Below are 15,977 nucleotides of genomic sequence, written 5' to 3'. Positions count from 1 at the left end.
ATGGAGTTATTTGTCGTTTGTTTAATTGCTTCCATTATTCCAGTCGCTTATCGTTTATCCATACAAAATGAATTAATTTTATTCAACGATTTAAGACAATGAAAATAATGGGTTGGTATTTCCTACGAGTTTAAAAGAGTTCATGAATGTCCTAGAAAAAAGTGTTCTTTAGCAAGTGCGAAAAAAATTGTGTACATGTGTTTGGAAAGGGAAAATGTAGTTCATTTCGATGTACTTGTTGTAAAACGTAAAGTAAATACTTCAGCCTATAATAAAGTTATTATTAGTTGTTTTTTAATTGCTTCCATTATTGCAGTCATAAAGAGAAAGAAAAAGGATCAACACCTTTTAGATTGCTACTGACACCACTACTGAGAGACGTCGCTCTCCATTGAGCAACTATTTTCTATCAATTAGGAAACGAGAGAAGAGGAGGGAGAGAAGAATTCTTCCCGTTATGTCTTTTTTCTTTTTTACTTTCATTCACCTCGAACAAGGGATATTGTCACTGAAGCATAATGGGATACTGTGATAGGAGTCAGATTTGTAGAGGTAACGTGAGTGGAGAATTGTGCAGCAAGATGTTTGTCTACATTACATTGAAATTTCTGTATGTTAATATTGTCAGAGAAACAAAACAAGAAAAGAAGCTATTTTGGTAAAAAAATCTTCCGTGATCTAGTAAGATCTACACAGAAAAGATGCTATTTTGCTGTTGGTCGGGTTTTGATGAAGTACAAGTGTAGTAAGCTAATAGAGCACATTTCATGAAAGTAGTTGAAGTACAAATATTGCAACATTGCACGAGATGCTGGAGCATGGCAAACAGGACCAAATAGATTAGAAATTCTTTTTTGCACCCTGCTCAAGTGTAAGAGACTAATGAATAGTCCACCAGTCCAGGCACAGGCGAATAGTGGCTTTATAGAGATCTTCTTCTTCTTCTTCTTCTTCTTCTTCTTCGCAGTGAACTCTCATGCAGGAGATATCATTTCTGAGACATGAAAAAAAAAAAACTTCCTTTTATGCTGACACTCGAATCCCGACAGCGCTCAAATTTGCATTACTCTTATTTTCGTCTGGACAGGTTCAGGTTTGAATGCCAGTACGTCTCTATAGTGGGCAGATGCCAACCTTGGGCGCTTATTGCCGTGTCTCTTTACACCATTATCACAGTTTATTAACAAGTCACTGCACATCAAGGCCCAAAGCCCACTTGAAGAAAAGGGTTAATGTGTTTGTGTATGGTTGATAGGGAGATAAATATCTTGAGGATTACAGACGATTGTTGGATCTTTTTTTTACAGGGGGATCACCACATATGAAGGCCTGGAGGCCATTCAAGGTTAAGACTTAATGTGTGCATAGTAGTCATTGGGAGAATAGTATAGTAATCTTAGTAGTGGAACTTTGGTATAATTAAATTATTTAAAAGGATGGTTAAATAAGAACTTGTTTGTGTTTGACTTGAAGATGACAATATGGTAGTCGGCTGGAAAGCAGAGCAGCAGAACAGTTCTACAGGCGGGCAGTTTTGTTCATAGAATCCACGTTTAGGTTTAGACATCGATAGAGAGTTGGAATTTTTTATAGTGATTTTGCCTAGACAAGTGCTTTTTGTGAAAGATTGGCAAGGATGAACCATAGATTGGAGCTCAGTCGAGCACTTGCCATGAAAATAAGGATAGAGCAGAGACAAGCCTGCAACGTCTCTTCTGTGGGGGAGAGGTTGCAGAGAAGAGAAAAGAGAATCACCTACTAGATTACGAAGTCAATTTTGAACTCTCTCAAAGTAGGATAAGATGCTTCGAACAGCTCCTAGCCAGATGTGGCAACATTACTCCATCTTAGGACGTACTTGGCTCTTAGGTAAAGAATTGCATCGGCAGTGAGATACTGGAGTGATAGAATGTTTCCAGCATTTTTCCAGAAATATTGTCAATGGATTTGATATATGTGCTCCATTTCAGAGCAGAAATGAAGGTCAGACCAAGAAGCTTGACTAAACATGGAGCGTCCTCAAGATAAGATCCGTTCATTTCAATTGGAGCCAGATAAAGGTCAGAGCGTTGATGATGGAAAGAGAGAAGCTTGGTTTTAGATGCTTTAAATTAACTAGCCACCTTTTTCCCCCGTTGCACCACGTGCTCAAGATCAGCAAATACAGAATCAGAGAGATCTTGATCACTTTTGGCTTTTGAAGTGTTTCCATAGATGGTCGTGTCGTCTGCATAAATGTCTATGAATGGTCTAAGAATGTAATTTGGGAAATCATTGATGAAGATTAAGAAGAGAGTTAGATCTAAGATGGAACCCTGAGGGATGCCAGCATTAATACTATGGTGAGCTTCTGATTTCTGCCTATCAACCACTAGCAAAAAAGGATAGATGAAATGCTTCCGGGTTTTTTTTTGTCTGTTTTTTTAGATGAGGATTGGTTATTCGTATTATTTGAATTCTTTGATGAAATATTTGGTAAAATTCAGTTGTAATTTACACTCTGGCAATTGAAGGTTCAATCTTCAGACAACAATGAAAATACAATTGTGAATTATGTGGTAGAATATCTAAGGTAGCACATCTATGGTAGCACATCTTAGACTGTAAACAACCAAGTTCTCTCTGATTCTCTCTCCTCTGACCTTGAGCACGTGGTACAATGAGGAAAGCGGTGGCTGATTACTTTTAATGCATCTAAAAAGCTTCTATCTTTACATCATCAACGTTCTGATCCACATCTGGCATCAATTGAAATGAATGGCTCTCGTCTTGGGGAGGCCTCATGTTTTGACAAGCTTCTGGGCTTGACCTTTACTCCTGATCTGAAATGGAACACGTACATTAAATCTGTTGCCAAGGCTGCTGGAAAAATGGTGGGATCCTTCTATCGATCCAGTAGATATCTCACTGCTGATGCAATTCTCTATCTATATAAGAGCCAGATATGTCCAAGGATGGAGTACTGTTGCCACATCTGGGCAGGAGCTGCTAGAAAGAACTTGTCCTGCCTTGATAGAGTTCAAAATAGACTTTGTAGCCTCGTAGGAGATGTTCTTTTCTCTTCCTTGCAACCTCTATCTCACAGAAGACATATTGCGAGTTTGTCTCTGCTTTATTGCTATTTTCATGGAAAGTGTTCGACTGAGCTTAAATCTATGGTCCCCCCCTCGCCAAACTTTCACAAGGAACACTCGTCTATCTGAAAACACTATCAATAATTCCCCCCACTCTTCATCTGTGCCTAAACCTAAACGTAGATTCCATGAACAAAGCTTCTTTCTTAGAAGTGCACGCCTGTGGAACGGTCTTCCGTCTTCAAGTCCAACATAAACAAGTTCTTGATGAGCCGTTCCACTTAAGTTAACAAATTTACCGAATTTCCATTACTAACAATTACTATATTGTTCAAGTGACTAATGTACACTCTTAACCCTTATCCTCGAGTGGTCTTTGGGCCTTGATAAGTGGTTATGCTCATGTAAAAAAAAAATGTAGGACTTCTACTCAATCATGTTGGAATGAAAGCATAATACCATGTGCAGATTTCCAAGTTTGACAAGATACACCTGAAGAAGGTCGAAGATTACATCGACCGAAAAGTTGTGAAAATAACACTCAAGATGAGAACATGAATCCGAAGAATCCAAATAATACAAATAATAAAGTTCTTATAACATATAAAGCACGTTCATTTTGTAATTTGTAATTATTTGCTATGATTATCAAAAGCAAGTTCACACTATTTTATCAATGGAACTATAATTATCTTAATGTAAAATATTGAATGGCCTTGTGTCAAACTAGGCTCATCTGAACATTGGATGTTTTAAAAAATGTCAAGGGCGTTGAGGAACGAATGGCCAGTTATAAAGATGACTAATACATTAGGGTGTAGTATTATAGTCTACCGATTCTTTTTGCCATTTTGAAAGCTAACTGGTGTCGTCCCATTGATACATTCTAAGTAGGCAGCTCAATGGATAATGATGTCTTTCTGTAGTAATAGCAGCATCAGTCGCCAAATAGATGTTTATCTTTTCTTTTTACTTTTTATTGTTCTATTAACAGAAGAAATTAAAAAGAACAACAATAACTCCATTATTTGCTCTAGACTGTATCTTATGCTTGATTTACTTAGTTATTTTGTATAGCAATTAAATCTAGATGAATGCAGCTTTCTGATCATCCTCGATACGTTGTAGAAGACTTCATTTTCGGGTTGATCACCGAAGACACAGGATCTATCTCGCCTCTTTACCATGTTGCTTCCTACCATAACGAAATTTCCTATGCATGTCAACTTAACTTTTCACTTAATCTCCAATGGAAAATTCCATTTTCTTAATTAATCTAACCTTACGTTGAACACTTCTGTTTTTAAACGTATTTTATAGACCCGCATCCAATCTTACTAGAATGAAACGATATTTCTAAATTAGTTCGAAGATGAATAACAATCGCATGTGGAATCCTAAACCAAAGCAAGTGTGAGCATGTCTTCTCTACAAAGACTAAGAAATTGTAGAACACAAGCAAAGAATGACAGAACTTATAAAAACAAGATGACAAATCGCGTTTACTCTGTCTTTAACACTAACACCCTCTTTGCATGACCTTAAACTACAAAATCGTTAAAGTTATAAAAAGAACTTCGATTAGTGAACGTGCAAAAAAAAAAGACTTATAAAGCGTTTGTGACGTTTTCTTTGTTACTCACAACCTCATCATTCTCTTTCTCCTTCAATAATTATTTCACTTTTTCATTTGGTTTTTCTAATCATCTAAAGCTTTATTTTTATATCATTATTCCTCTAGAAAACTGAAGAAGTTGAAAATGAAGTTTCACCCACAGAGGAAAAGAGTGGACATTCCTCGGAGCTGCTATCCCCCATCCTGAAAGGTTCATGGATAGAAATCAAAAAAGCCAAGGTTAGTGTAATTCCCAAAGAAAACTGATGGAATTCCGCTTCACTAACATCGTACCTATTTACTATGCCTCCCCACGAGACAGAGTTAGACACCAGGGTCGTTTTTTAACGTGGAGAAAAGGTACAAAAATAAAAATTGTCTCAGTCGTGAAGGATTTCTCCTCCACCGAAAGAGAACAAGAGATAGAAGTGCAGCATCCGAAGAACAGATGGTATTTATTTGCTCCCCCACCGAGCAAATTAGGCACAAGGCCGATTTTTAATGTGAGGAGTGAAGGGAGGGGGAAGGGAAAAAGGGGACCAGCTCCCGAGAGGTGGGAAATGGGAGCTGGTTAAAGGTCAGGCATGTGGGGTTGCCCCCACATCTGGTCTTTGCTAGTCATAGCTAGGCATAGCTAGTCATAGCCTGCAGTATCTGAAGAACAGATACTACACTTTGATCCTGGCCCGAAGGCCAAGTAGCGTTTTTCACTAACATCGTAATTCGCACCAACAAATCTCTGTAAAAGAAAACTGACAAAACTCCTCTTCATTTAACCAATGTAATTCAAAACAACTTTCAGCTTCAATGTTTCCTTTAAACTGCCAAGCACTCAATTGTCAATTCGCTCTTAAGGCAGCAATTCTCCTCATATGCAAATTTATGTTACTTATAAAAAGAATCCATCTACAAATCCAAGTTCTTTACTTCTTTTTCTTTTTTCAATTTCTGCACCTGACAAGCCTGCAGTTTGTGTGAGTAGTTTCTTCTATTACAGATAGTTGTTATGCCTTTACAAATATGATGCAAGGGATGGAGCGATTTTTTTAATGAAAATTGTAATATATACTATTAACAGACGGACTGGTTGCCATTGCAACGAAATTTCAGCCACTGTATTCTCAGGCCTTCTTCAGGAATGCATCGGATTCGGTCATTTTTAATTCAAAGAGAGATCATGTGAAACATATATTTAGAGGATGAATATCTAACGAAATATAAATGTATGAAATGGAAAACCGAGACACCAAAGTAGAAGAAAAACAAATTAACACAGAAACATGTTGGAAGCGACATTTTCCCTTCCTCCAACTATGGAAAAATTGTGTCTAGTATGCGAATGAGTTGCACCACTCTTACGTTTTGAGGATATTTAAAGCAAAGTGTACTTGCTGACGGATTCACAGAGTAAAGAGCATCGAATAAACATGACCATTATCGCATTATACGAATGTGGCCATCACCGCATTGGACTAATGTGGCCATCACTGCATGAGACGAACGTGGCTATCACTGCATTGGACGTATGTGGTAATCACTGCATTGGACGAACGTGGCTATTACTGCATTGGACGAACAAGGCTATCACTGCATTGGACATATGTATCGATCACTGCATTGGACAAACGTGGCCATCACTGCATTGGACGTATGTGGCTATCACCACATTGGACAAACGTTGCCATCACTCCATTTGCTGTATGTGACCATCACTGCATTTGACTATGTGGTGATCGATTCATTGGACTATGTGACCATCACTGCATTGGATGCATGTGTCCACCACTGCATTGGGCGAACGTTGCCATCACTGCATTGGATTTGATTATGTAGCCATCACCGCATTAAACGTATGACCATCACTGCATTGGACGTATGAAGCTATCACTGCATAGGACGAACGTAGCCATCACTGCATTAGACGAACCTGGTCGCTACTGCATTGAATTATGTGGCCATCACTACATTGGATGAACGTGGCCATCACTGAATTGGACGTAAGTCGCCATCACTGAATTAGATAAACGTTTCCATCACTGCATTGGACGTATGTGATCATCACTGCATTGGTTGTATATGGCCATCACTTGATAGGACATATGTGTCCATCACTGCATTGGACGTATGTGACCGTCACTGCATTGGACGTATGTGACCGTCACTGCATTGGACGTATGTGACCGTCACTGCATTGTATGTATGTAGCCTACACTGCCTTAGATGCATGTTAACATCACTGCATTTGACGAATGTGCCCATCACTGTATTGGACATATGCGGCCATCACTGCATTGGATAGATATGCACATCTCTACAATGGCTGTATATGGCTATCACTTTATTGGAAAAACGTAGCCATCACTGCATTGGACGGACGTGGCCATCATTACATTGGATGAACATGGCGATAACTGCATTGGACATATGTGGCCATCACTGCATTGGATGAACGTGGCCATCGCTGTATTGGACATATGTGGCCATCACCACATCGGACAAACGTTTCCATCACTGCATTGTATGTATGTGGCCATCACTGCATTGAATGTATGTGGCCTACATAGCATTGGATCTAAGTTACCATCACTGCATTGGACGAACGTTGCCATCACTGTATTGGATATATGTAGCCATCACTGCATTGGACAAACGTGGCCACCACTGCATTAGCCATATGTGACCTTCACTACATTGGACGTATGTGACCACCAATACATTGGACCTATGTGACTATCACTGCATTGGACGAACATAGACATCATTGCATTGGATGTATGTGGCCATTACTGAATTGGACCTATGTGGCCATCACTACATTGGACCTATGTGGCCATTACTGAATTGGATGAACGTGGCCATCATTGCATTAGACGTATGTGGCCATCACTGCATCGGACAAACACTGCCATCACTGCATTGGGCATATGTGACCATCACTGCATTGGATAAATGTGCCCATCACTGCATTGGACGAATGTGACCATCACTACATTGGACGTATGTGGCATCACTGCATTGGATGCGTGTGACCATCACTGCATTGGACAAACGTGACCATCACGGCAACGGACTTATATGACCATCACTGCATTGGATGTATGCAGCTATCACTGCATTGGACGTCTGTGACCATCACTGCATAGTACTATGAGGCCATCACTGCATTGGACGTATGTGGCTTTCACTGCATCGGATTATGTGGCCATCACGGCATTTGATGAATGTGGCCATCACTGCATTGGACGAACGTTGCTCTCACTACATTGGACGTCTGTGACCATCACTGCATGGGATGTATGTAGCCATCATTGCATTGGATGTATGTGGCCATCACTGTATTGGACGAATGTTGCCATAACTGCATTGGACTTATGTGGCACTCACTGCATTGGACTTATGTGGTCATTACGACATTGGACGAATGTTGCAATAATGGGATTGAACCACAGTTAAATGTTCGAGCAAAGTATGTATCCATACAAAAATAATTTTTGTTCACAACTTGGTAAGACGATGAAATATAAAGAATTCCGAGAATCTTAATACTTTACAAATGTTTGAGTGGGCATGTTCATTTCGGCTGGTGTTGTGTATGTTTACGTTTAACAGTGTGTGTGTGTAAATGAAATAGACATTATTAATAGTGTGTATATTGACACGCCTATTTTGTTAGTGAAACAGTACCTATATGAACTGTGGACATTACTTTGATTAGCAATGTGTATATGCTCTCGCAACATTTAGTAGTTTGTTTACATCCTTCATAGCATCTGTCAAAGGTTTTTGGCCAAAAAAATTTAATCAAGATGTGTCGTATGCACGTCTGTTGTCTGTGAAAGTAAAAAAGGAACAAGGAAGAAAAACGCTCTGTATGGGTTTTTATACTATTTACCAGATTTGAAAGTGAATCAAAGTGATGAAATTGATTAAAAAAATGATGATTTGAGTCTTTGTCCAATCAATCGTCGATACGTAAAAATAGCATTCGATGTTACTGCTGCTTCCAACAGAACAGAATTCTAAGATTTTTTTTGTTCACAGTTATCAATGATTGGGTATTCATTGTTCTTGAGACAAAAGGGGGCCATATATTCATTTCTGGGTACATGTTTTTTTTTATTCTTCTTTTTATTGCTATAACAGTCAAAATAGTGACACTAGTCCAACTGTAAATAGCCAAGTTTTCGTTATTATATTTTACTTAAAAAAATATAACAACATTGAATTCCACCAAATTTTAGAAACACTCAAACATTCTTATTTTTTATTTTTTATTTAGCTTTTACATGAGAAGAATAAAGAGTTTGCTGGTACAAAGAAACACATCAAAGACTCAATTAAGCAGATGCGCCGAACTGTATGTATATGAAACGCACAAGGATTTCTTCTTTTTTCAATTCCTGTACAGTTTTTATATATTAATCTCACTTAAATATATACTTCAATATATACTTCAACTAGAAGTTCCACGACAGGGAATATAGATTCTTTGAACCAAACAGTTTTGCACCAGTTTTATGTCTCCTTGCGAAGATTAAAATCAAAATATACGAATATGTTGTATAGCCAGGTTGATATATAATCGACCTATAGACTGAGTCAAGCTGTATAGCCACGTATCGACTCGACGTATAGACATATGGTATAAAACGAGGTATAACACGGGGATATATTACAGTTCGTATTTACATAAATGAAAAAGAATATAGATGCTTCATACCTTTTCTTTATCCAGGAGTTCACTGCTAGGCTCTGTGATAAACATGCAATGACCAACATCATAAACGATTATAGACACCTGAATTTTCTTCTTTGTCAGAACAACACTTTATATTTTGAAAATATAAATTTATTTCAGCTGTCTTAATGGTATTCACAAGGAGTTTGCATTACGTGTCTACATGCTTGTTCTTTCCAGCCTCGCTTCTCGGCTTGGAAGCACGTCTGCTCACTTTCATGACCAAACTCAAACACCTCAATCTAATCTACTTGACCTCTTGACCTGTTAGTTCCGTTACATCATCATCAAAAGCACACATCTCCTAACGTGTGCCCTCTGTCGTGTATGCAACTGCTCAAGGTTATTTGGTTTACATTTAACTTAGCTAATTTAACTTAGCTAAGTTAACTTAGCTAATTTAACTTAGCTAAGTTAACTTAGCTGATTTAACTTAGCTAAGTTAAATTAGCTAATTTAACTTAGCTAAGTTAAATTTCTGTAAACATCTTCAGCTAGAACCCATTGTTATATTCTAGAGCAATGTATTCTTTAAACAATAAATAACTCCCATTATAAACTATTTTAACACTATCACTGGATAGATAAATAAATAGATAGACAGATAGATCGATAATAACCAATTTAACTTTTAACCATGTTATTATCTAACACTGAACCTTATATCTACAATCCTTATTTCGATTTGGATCAAAATCCATTACATGATTTTGGATTCTAAAAAATGTCCTAAATTCAATGCTTAAGTTTACAAAAAAATTAAAATTCAGGAAATTTTGCTTAAGTGATGTCTAATGACTATAAATCAAATTCAATACAAATCTAATAAATTTGAATTTTCAAATGACAAGTTGTATCCCCTTAAATCTTTTAAAATACCCAAAAGAAACTGGCATTTGAGAAGTATTGGTGTCTAAAATTTCACAAAAATCGGGGTATTTTCCACAAAGAGTTTATACCCCCTTTTATTTCCTTTGCACGAAACGAAATTAAACTTAATACAGCCCACATTAGGACATCTTACGCCTAGCAACTCTTTCCAAATTCATAATGATCTTTCAATGTGAAAATGTTAATCATGCACATACAAATGTATGAGCATATACGTGTTAGCATTTCGTAAAATACTCTTAAATATGATATTTTAATTTGTCAAGATTTTGTATATAGAATCGTGATTTCAAAAGTAAAAAAAAAAGTATTTGGATGCGATCAGCTAGAATTGAAACCGAAACAAAACTGTAGTCTTCAAAGCTGGAGACACGCATATGAACTAATTAAAAATAAATTAAGATGAATGTACAAAATGTACAACGGTGTTTTAAATTTTGACTCATTTTAACCCCTTAAAAACTATTTTAACCGGCTAAAGCCCCATTAAAGGACAGTCCATAAAAAATCCAATCATTTGAGGCCCCTGCCATTTTTAGTTTCCGAAGAGATAGAGTTTGAAAATATAGAGACAAACAGACAGACATAGTGAGTTTTATAAATTAGATTATCCATGTATAATACAAGACATATATATATATATATATATATATATATATATATATATACACATTATAATACAAGACATATATATATATATATATACATTATAATACAAAATACATATACATATATATATACATTATAGTACAAAATACATAAATATATATATACATGTATAATACAAAATACATATATATACATTATAATACAAAATACATACATATATATATATATATATTATAATACAAAATACATATATATACATTATAATACAATATATATATATATATATATATATATATATATATACATTATAATACAAAATACATATACATATATATATATATACATTATAATACAAAATACATATACATATATATATATATACATTATAATACAAAATATATATATATATATATATATTATAATACAAAATACATATACATATATATATATATATACATTATAATACAAAATACATATACATATATATATATATATACATTATAATACAAAATATATATATATATATATATATTATAATACAAAATACATATACATATATATATATATATATACATTATAATACAAAATACATGTATATATACATTACTAGCTGTACCCTGACACGCGTTGCTGTGGCTCAATTTGGTGTAATGGAAAATTCTAATAAAAAGAGAAAATGCATGTTTCTTATATTCTCAGTAGAACAATTCACTCCAAAAAGTAAAAAAAAAAAAAAAAAGGCGAAAATGAAAAAAAATAGTACTCTTGCAGAATTGGATCCGGATCCTCAGGAGTTACCGTCAATCATGGCTTGGGCTCGCTCGACCAACATTCAGCAGATTAAGCCAAACGTTGCTAAAATGTTGAAACGCTAAATAGAGTTTTTTTTTTTATTATATTCAAAACTGTGAGTTTTTAATTAATATTGGGGGAGGGGGGGTTACTATACACAGAGTCGAAAATGTTGTCCAAAAACGAATAAATGAAAGCAAAGGTAAGGTAAATTACGTTTCTACCTAACTGGATGATTTTTTAGTGTTTTTATTTAATGTAAAATGTTTAATCGGCTCGAAAAACTCAGTGTTTATTGATGTATTTGACAAAGACGAATGGTCACGGACTCTGTTGAATACGTTAAGTTTGGGAAAATCAGTATAAAACTAAAAAACTATATGAAACAGTGTCAGACACCCACTGATTATATGTTATTGTGACATAGGCTGACATATTCGGTGGGTTTCTGACAGTATTTTATAGAGTTTTTAGTTTGAAATCATTTTCCCAAACTTAACATCATCAACAGTGTTCTGCCACCATTTGTATTTTTCAAATACACTGATAAACACTGTTTTTCAAGCCGACTAAACGTTACAGTAAATAAAACGGGTTTGTATTACTAAACACAGAAACGAAAAAGTTGTTGAAAAATAAATATAACAAATAAATGTTATCAAAGGCAAGATAAGTTACTTTTCTGCCTAACTGGATAAGATTTTAGTGTTTTTATTTAGTGTAAAATGTTTAATCGGTTCGAAAACGTGTAGTGTTTATCGGTATATTTGAAAAATACAAATGGTGACAGACTGTGTTGAACACGTTAAGTTCGGAAAAATGAGTTAAAACTAAAAAACTATACGAAATACTGTCAGGAACTCACTCATTATATCTTACCATGACATAGGCAGACATGTATTCGGTGGTTTTTAACAGTATTTTGTATATTTTTTTAGTTTTAACTCATTTTCTCAAACTTAACGAGTTTGCCGCCATTTGTAATTTTCAAATATAGCAGTAAATGCTGTGTTTTTCGAGCCGAATAAACATTTACATTAAAAAAACTAAAAAATTATCCATTTTGGTTATAAAGTAACATATCTTGCCTTTGATAATATTTGTTATACATTTATTTTTTGACAACTTTTTCGAATCTATATCTACAGTAGTACAAACCCAATAAAAATACTAAAAATTATCCAATTAGGTAGAAAAGTAACTTATCTTGCCTTTGAAAATATTTACTTGTTATATATTTGTTTTTGTTGACAACTCTTTCAAGTCTTTGTGCAAGTACAAACCCAAAGGGGGTATTTTTCTGTCTCATTTTATTTTTGGTACCACGCTTAAATGTAAATTTCACAATATCTTTGGGGGGGGGATATTTTTTTACATTAGGTCCACCTCCACAATTTTCGACTATGCTGAATAAGAAAATCTCATTTAAAATTTGCAGAGGCAAGTAGTTCCTGGGCCAAACGTTTCATTGATATTGCGAGCTGCTTCAGCTGCTTTTCGGCCTAGCTTGAATTGAAATAAGAAAATTGTGCGAATTTGCTTTTTTTCCATCTTGTAATCAACGTTCTGAAAAGAAGACATAATTGTTTTAAAACGATTGTAATTTAAACGATTAGATTGATTGAAAAACGCTCTTTAAAAAAGATATATAAAGTAAAGGTGTTATAACAAAAACTTATTTGAAAATACATCATTTGAAATCAAAATTAAAAATTCCGCAAGAACTTTCTTCTCAATCCAATAGATTCCATATGTTTTACCATTTTTCTTTGGAAAATGGGAAAAATTAATCACATATTCAACTTCTTTTATTCCAGTTTATTAAAATATCTCAAAATGAAATCCTGTTTGGAATTGACGTTTAATAATAGTAAATAAAAAGATGTACTCAAAAATGTGTAGATTAAAATTAAATGAATTAAATTTAAATGATGTTCTTATTTTCTTAATCAAAGGTAAAGGAAATGCTGATAACTAACGAAAACCTCCCGGAAATGCAACAGTTAGAACGCTACGAGTTTGACCTCGACGTAGAAGAACAAGCACGTCAGCAACAAGAAGCGAAGGAAGCTGTTACAAAAGTGAGCAAACTCATGATATCGTTAATTATCAACTTCACATAAAATAACACAAGCTGAAGTGATAAAAATTCCGTTTTTACAGGACGTCCAGCTCAGCTTATGACATTATTTTTCTCCCTTTAACCGAAATAGATTTACTCTGGCTAATACAGTTTTAACATACATAGAATAATGACAATCTATTTCTAAAACTTTATGAAGAATTTCTGACATATTTACTTTATGGTTGTCCGGCACAAAAACGCTCTCTCTCTCTCTCTCTCTCTCTCTCTCTCTCTCTCTCTCTCTCTCTCTCTCTCTCTCGTTAAAATTTATAAAATCGAAGGAAGGCTTTAGTGTTGCCTTTCTTTCTGAGCATTAAACATATTCTACTTCCCACTTTGTCTTTCTCTAACTGCGTTTGTCTCCTTCTCTCTCCTTCTTTTTCCATCTCTCTTTCTTTAACTCTCTTTATTTCCCCCTCTAACTCTAATTCTTTCTTTCTCCCTCCCTTCATCTCTCTTTTTTGTCACCGATGTTCGACAAATTTGACCTAAATAAAATGTCCTTCTTGAACATTTTACTAAAATCGAAAGTCAATTGAAGGAGTGAATTACATCTTTTCAAAGCATTATTTCATTATGTAAAATTTAAAATTTTTAGAAACCTGAGTAATGTTATGTAATTTTTTTTTTTTTTTATTAAATGAAAAATCATTTTTTTTTAATTATTTTTCCTGAGACTTTTGATGGCATTCACCATTATCAAAGACTTTGTTGTTTTGTATTTTTTTCTCATTTTTTTCTAATCTTGTGTCTATGGATAATAAAGAGTAGAAAGCAGACGCAAAACTAATCAAGCAGACATGTATATGCCACTGATGCATTTAATGCATATGAACAATTTGTTGCTCAACAACTTCGCCTGGATGAGAAGATGAATGAGTTTTTGCCAAGCTGCAAAACTCAGTTGATTGGGACGTTATTGGCTGAATGTTGGTTAACATGCACAATCATCTCTGGATTACCGCAACATGTTAGACATCTAATATGTGCTTTATCCAGAATAGAAACAATGAGTGCAGAACAGCTGCTGACCCAGTGCGAGCAATCATGAATGACAGTGAAGGCCCTTCAGAATTGGCGGTCTCTTCTTCCAGATGAATAACTTCAGAATCAAAGGTGCATGATGGTAACAAATTTGCTTGCTACAAGTGTCATAGTCATAACCACATGACGAATGATTGCTTACTGAACTGCCAAGAGAGGCTGAGGGGTTGGATACACAAAGTTCGCAATGAGACATATTCTTTCAGATAAAGTGATTTTGGACATATAACATCACAGTGCCAGGGAAACGATGAAGGCGAGGAAACATTCAGAATCAGTTTTCTCCTCAAACAACTGAAAATGAAAAAAGTCTTTCCATGAAAGTACATGGCTTTAATTGATTCTGGGTGCCCACATATGTTTATGAATAAAACCATGTGTCACTTTTGAAAGCAGGAGGTAGTGGCAGTCCTGACAGCTGATGGAAGGATGTTGAATTGCCGAGGATACAGCAGAATAAAGTTGGAGGTCGATTATGTTCTGGCTGTCGACATTGAGGCCTTAGTTGCAGACAAATCGCTGTTGGATTTTAATCTACTGTTGGGGATTGATGCCTTAGTTGCAGACAAATCGCTGTTGGATTTTAATCTACTGTTGGGGAATGATGCCTTAGTTGCAGACAAATCGCTGTTGGATTTTAATCTACTGTTGGGGATTGATGCCTTAGTTGCAGACAAATCGCTGTTGGATTTTAATCTACTGTTGGGGAATGATGCCTTAGTTGCAGACAAATCGCTGTTGGATTTTAATCTACTGTTGGGGATTGATGCCTTAGTTGCAGACAAATCGCTGTTGGATTTTAATCTACTGTTGGGGATTGATGCCTTAGTTGCAGACAAATCGCTGTTGGATTTTAATCTACTGTTGGGGAATGATGCCTTAGTTGCAGACAAATCGCTGTTGGATTTTAATCTACTGTTGGGGAATGATGCCTTAGTTGCAGACAAATCGCTGTTGGATTTTAATCTACTGTTGGGGATTGATGCCTTAGTTGCAGACAAATCGCTGTTGGATTTTAATCTACTGTTGGGGATTGATGCCTTAGTTGCAGACAAATCGCTGTTGGATTTTAATCTACTGTTGGGGAAT

The 15,977-nt window shown here is 35.4% G+C and overlaps 1 protein-coding gene across 5 annotated transcripts in view; it reads left to right on the top strand.

Annotated features, from left to right (window-relative positions):
- Nucleotides 1-15,977, top strand: part of LOC145246036 (cilia- and flagella-associated protein 43-like) — a 456,783-nt gene that overhangs the window by 127,167 nt on the left and 313,639 nt on the right. For all 5 annotated transcript variants that reach the window (XM_080107869.1, XM_080107868.1, XM_080107867.1 and 2 more), the window contains exons 17-19: nt 4,816-4,929; nt 8,969-9,046; nt 13,675-13,800. In XM_080107869.1, coding sequence (XP_079963995.1) covers nt 4,816-4,929; nt 8,969-9,046; nt 13,675-13,800 — 318 coding nt within the window. The remainder of the gene's footprint in view (nt 1-4,815; nt 4,930-8,968; nt 9,047-13,674; nt 13,801-15,977) is intronic.

Source organism: Euprymna scolopes, chromosome 23, assembly GCF_053919585.1.
Source record: "Euprymna scolopes isolate OS-2025 chromosome 23, ASM5391958v1, whole genome shotgun sequence".
NCBI lineage: Eukaryota > Metazoa > Mollusca > Cephalopoda > Sepiida > Sepiolidae > Euprymna > Euprymna scolopes.
Note: the sequence above shows the minus strand (reverse complement) of the source record. Positions and strands in the feature narration are given on the sequence as shown.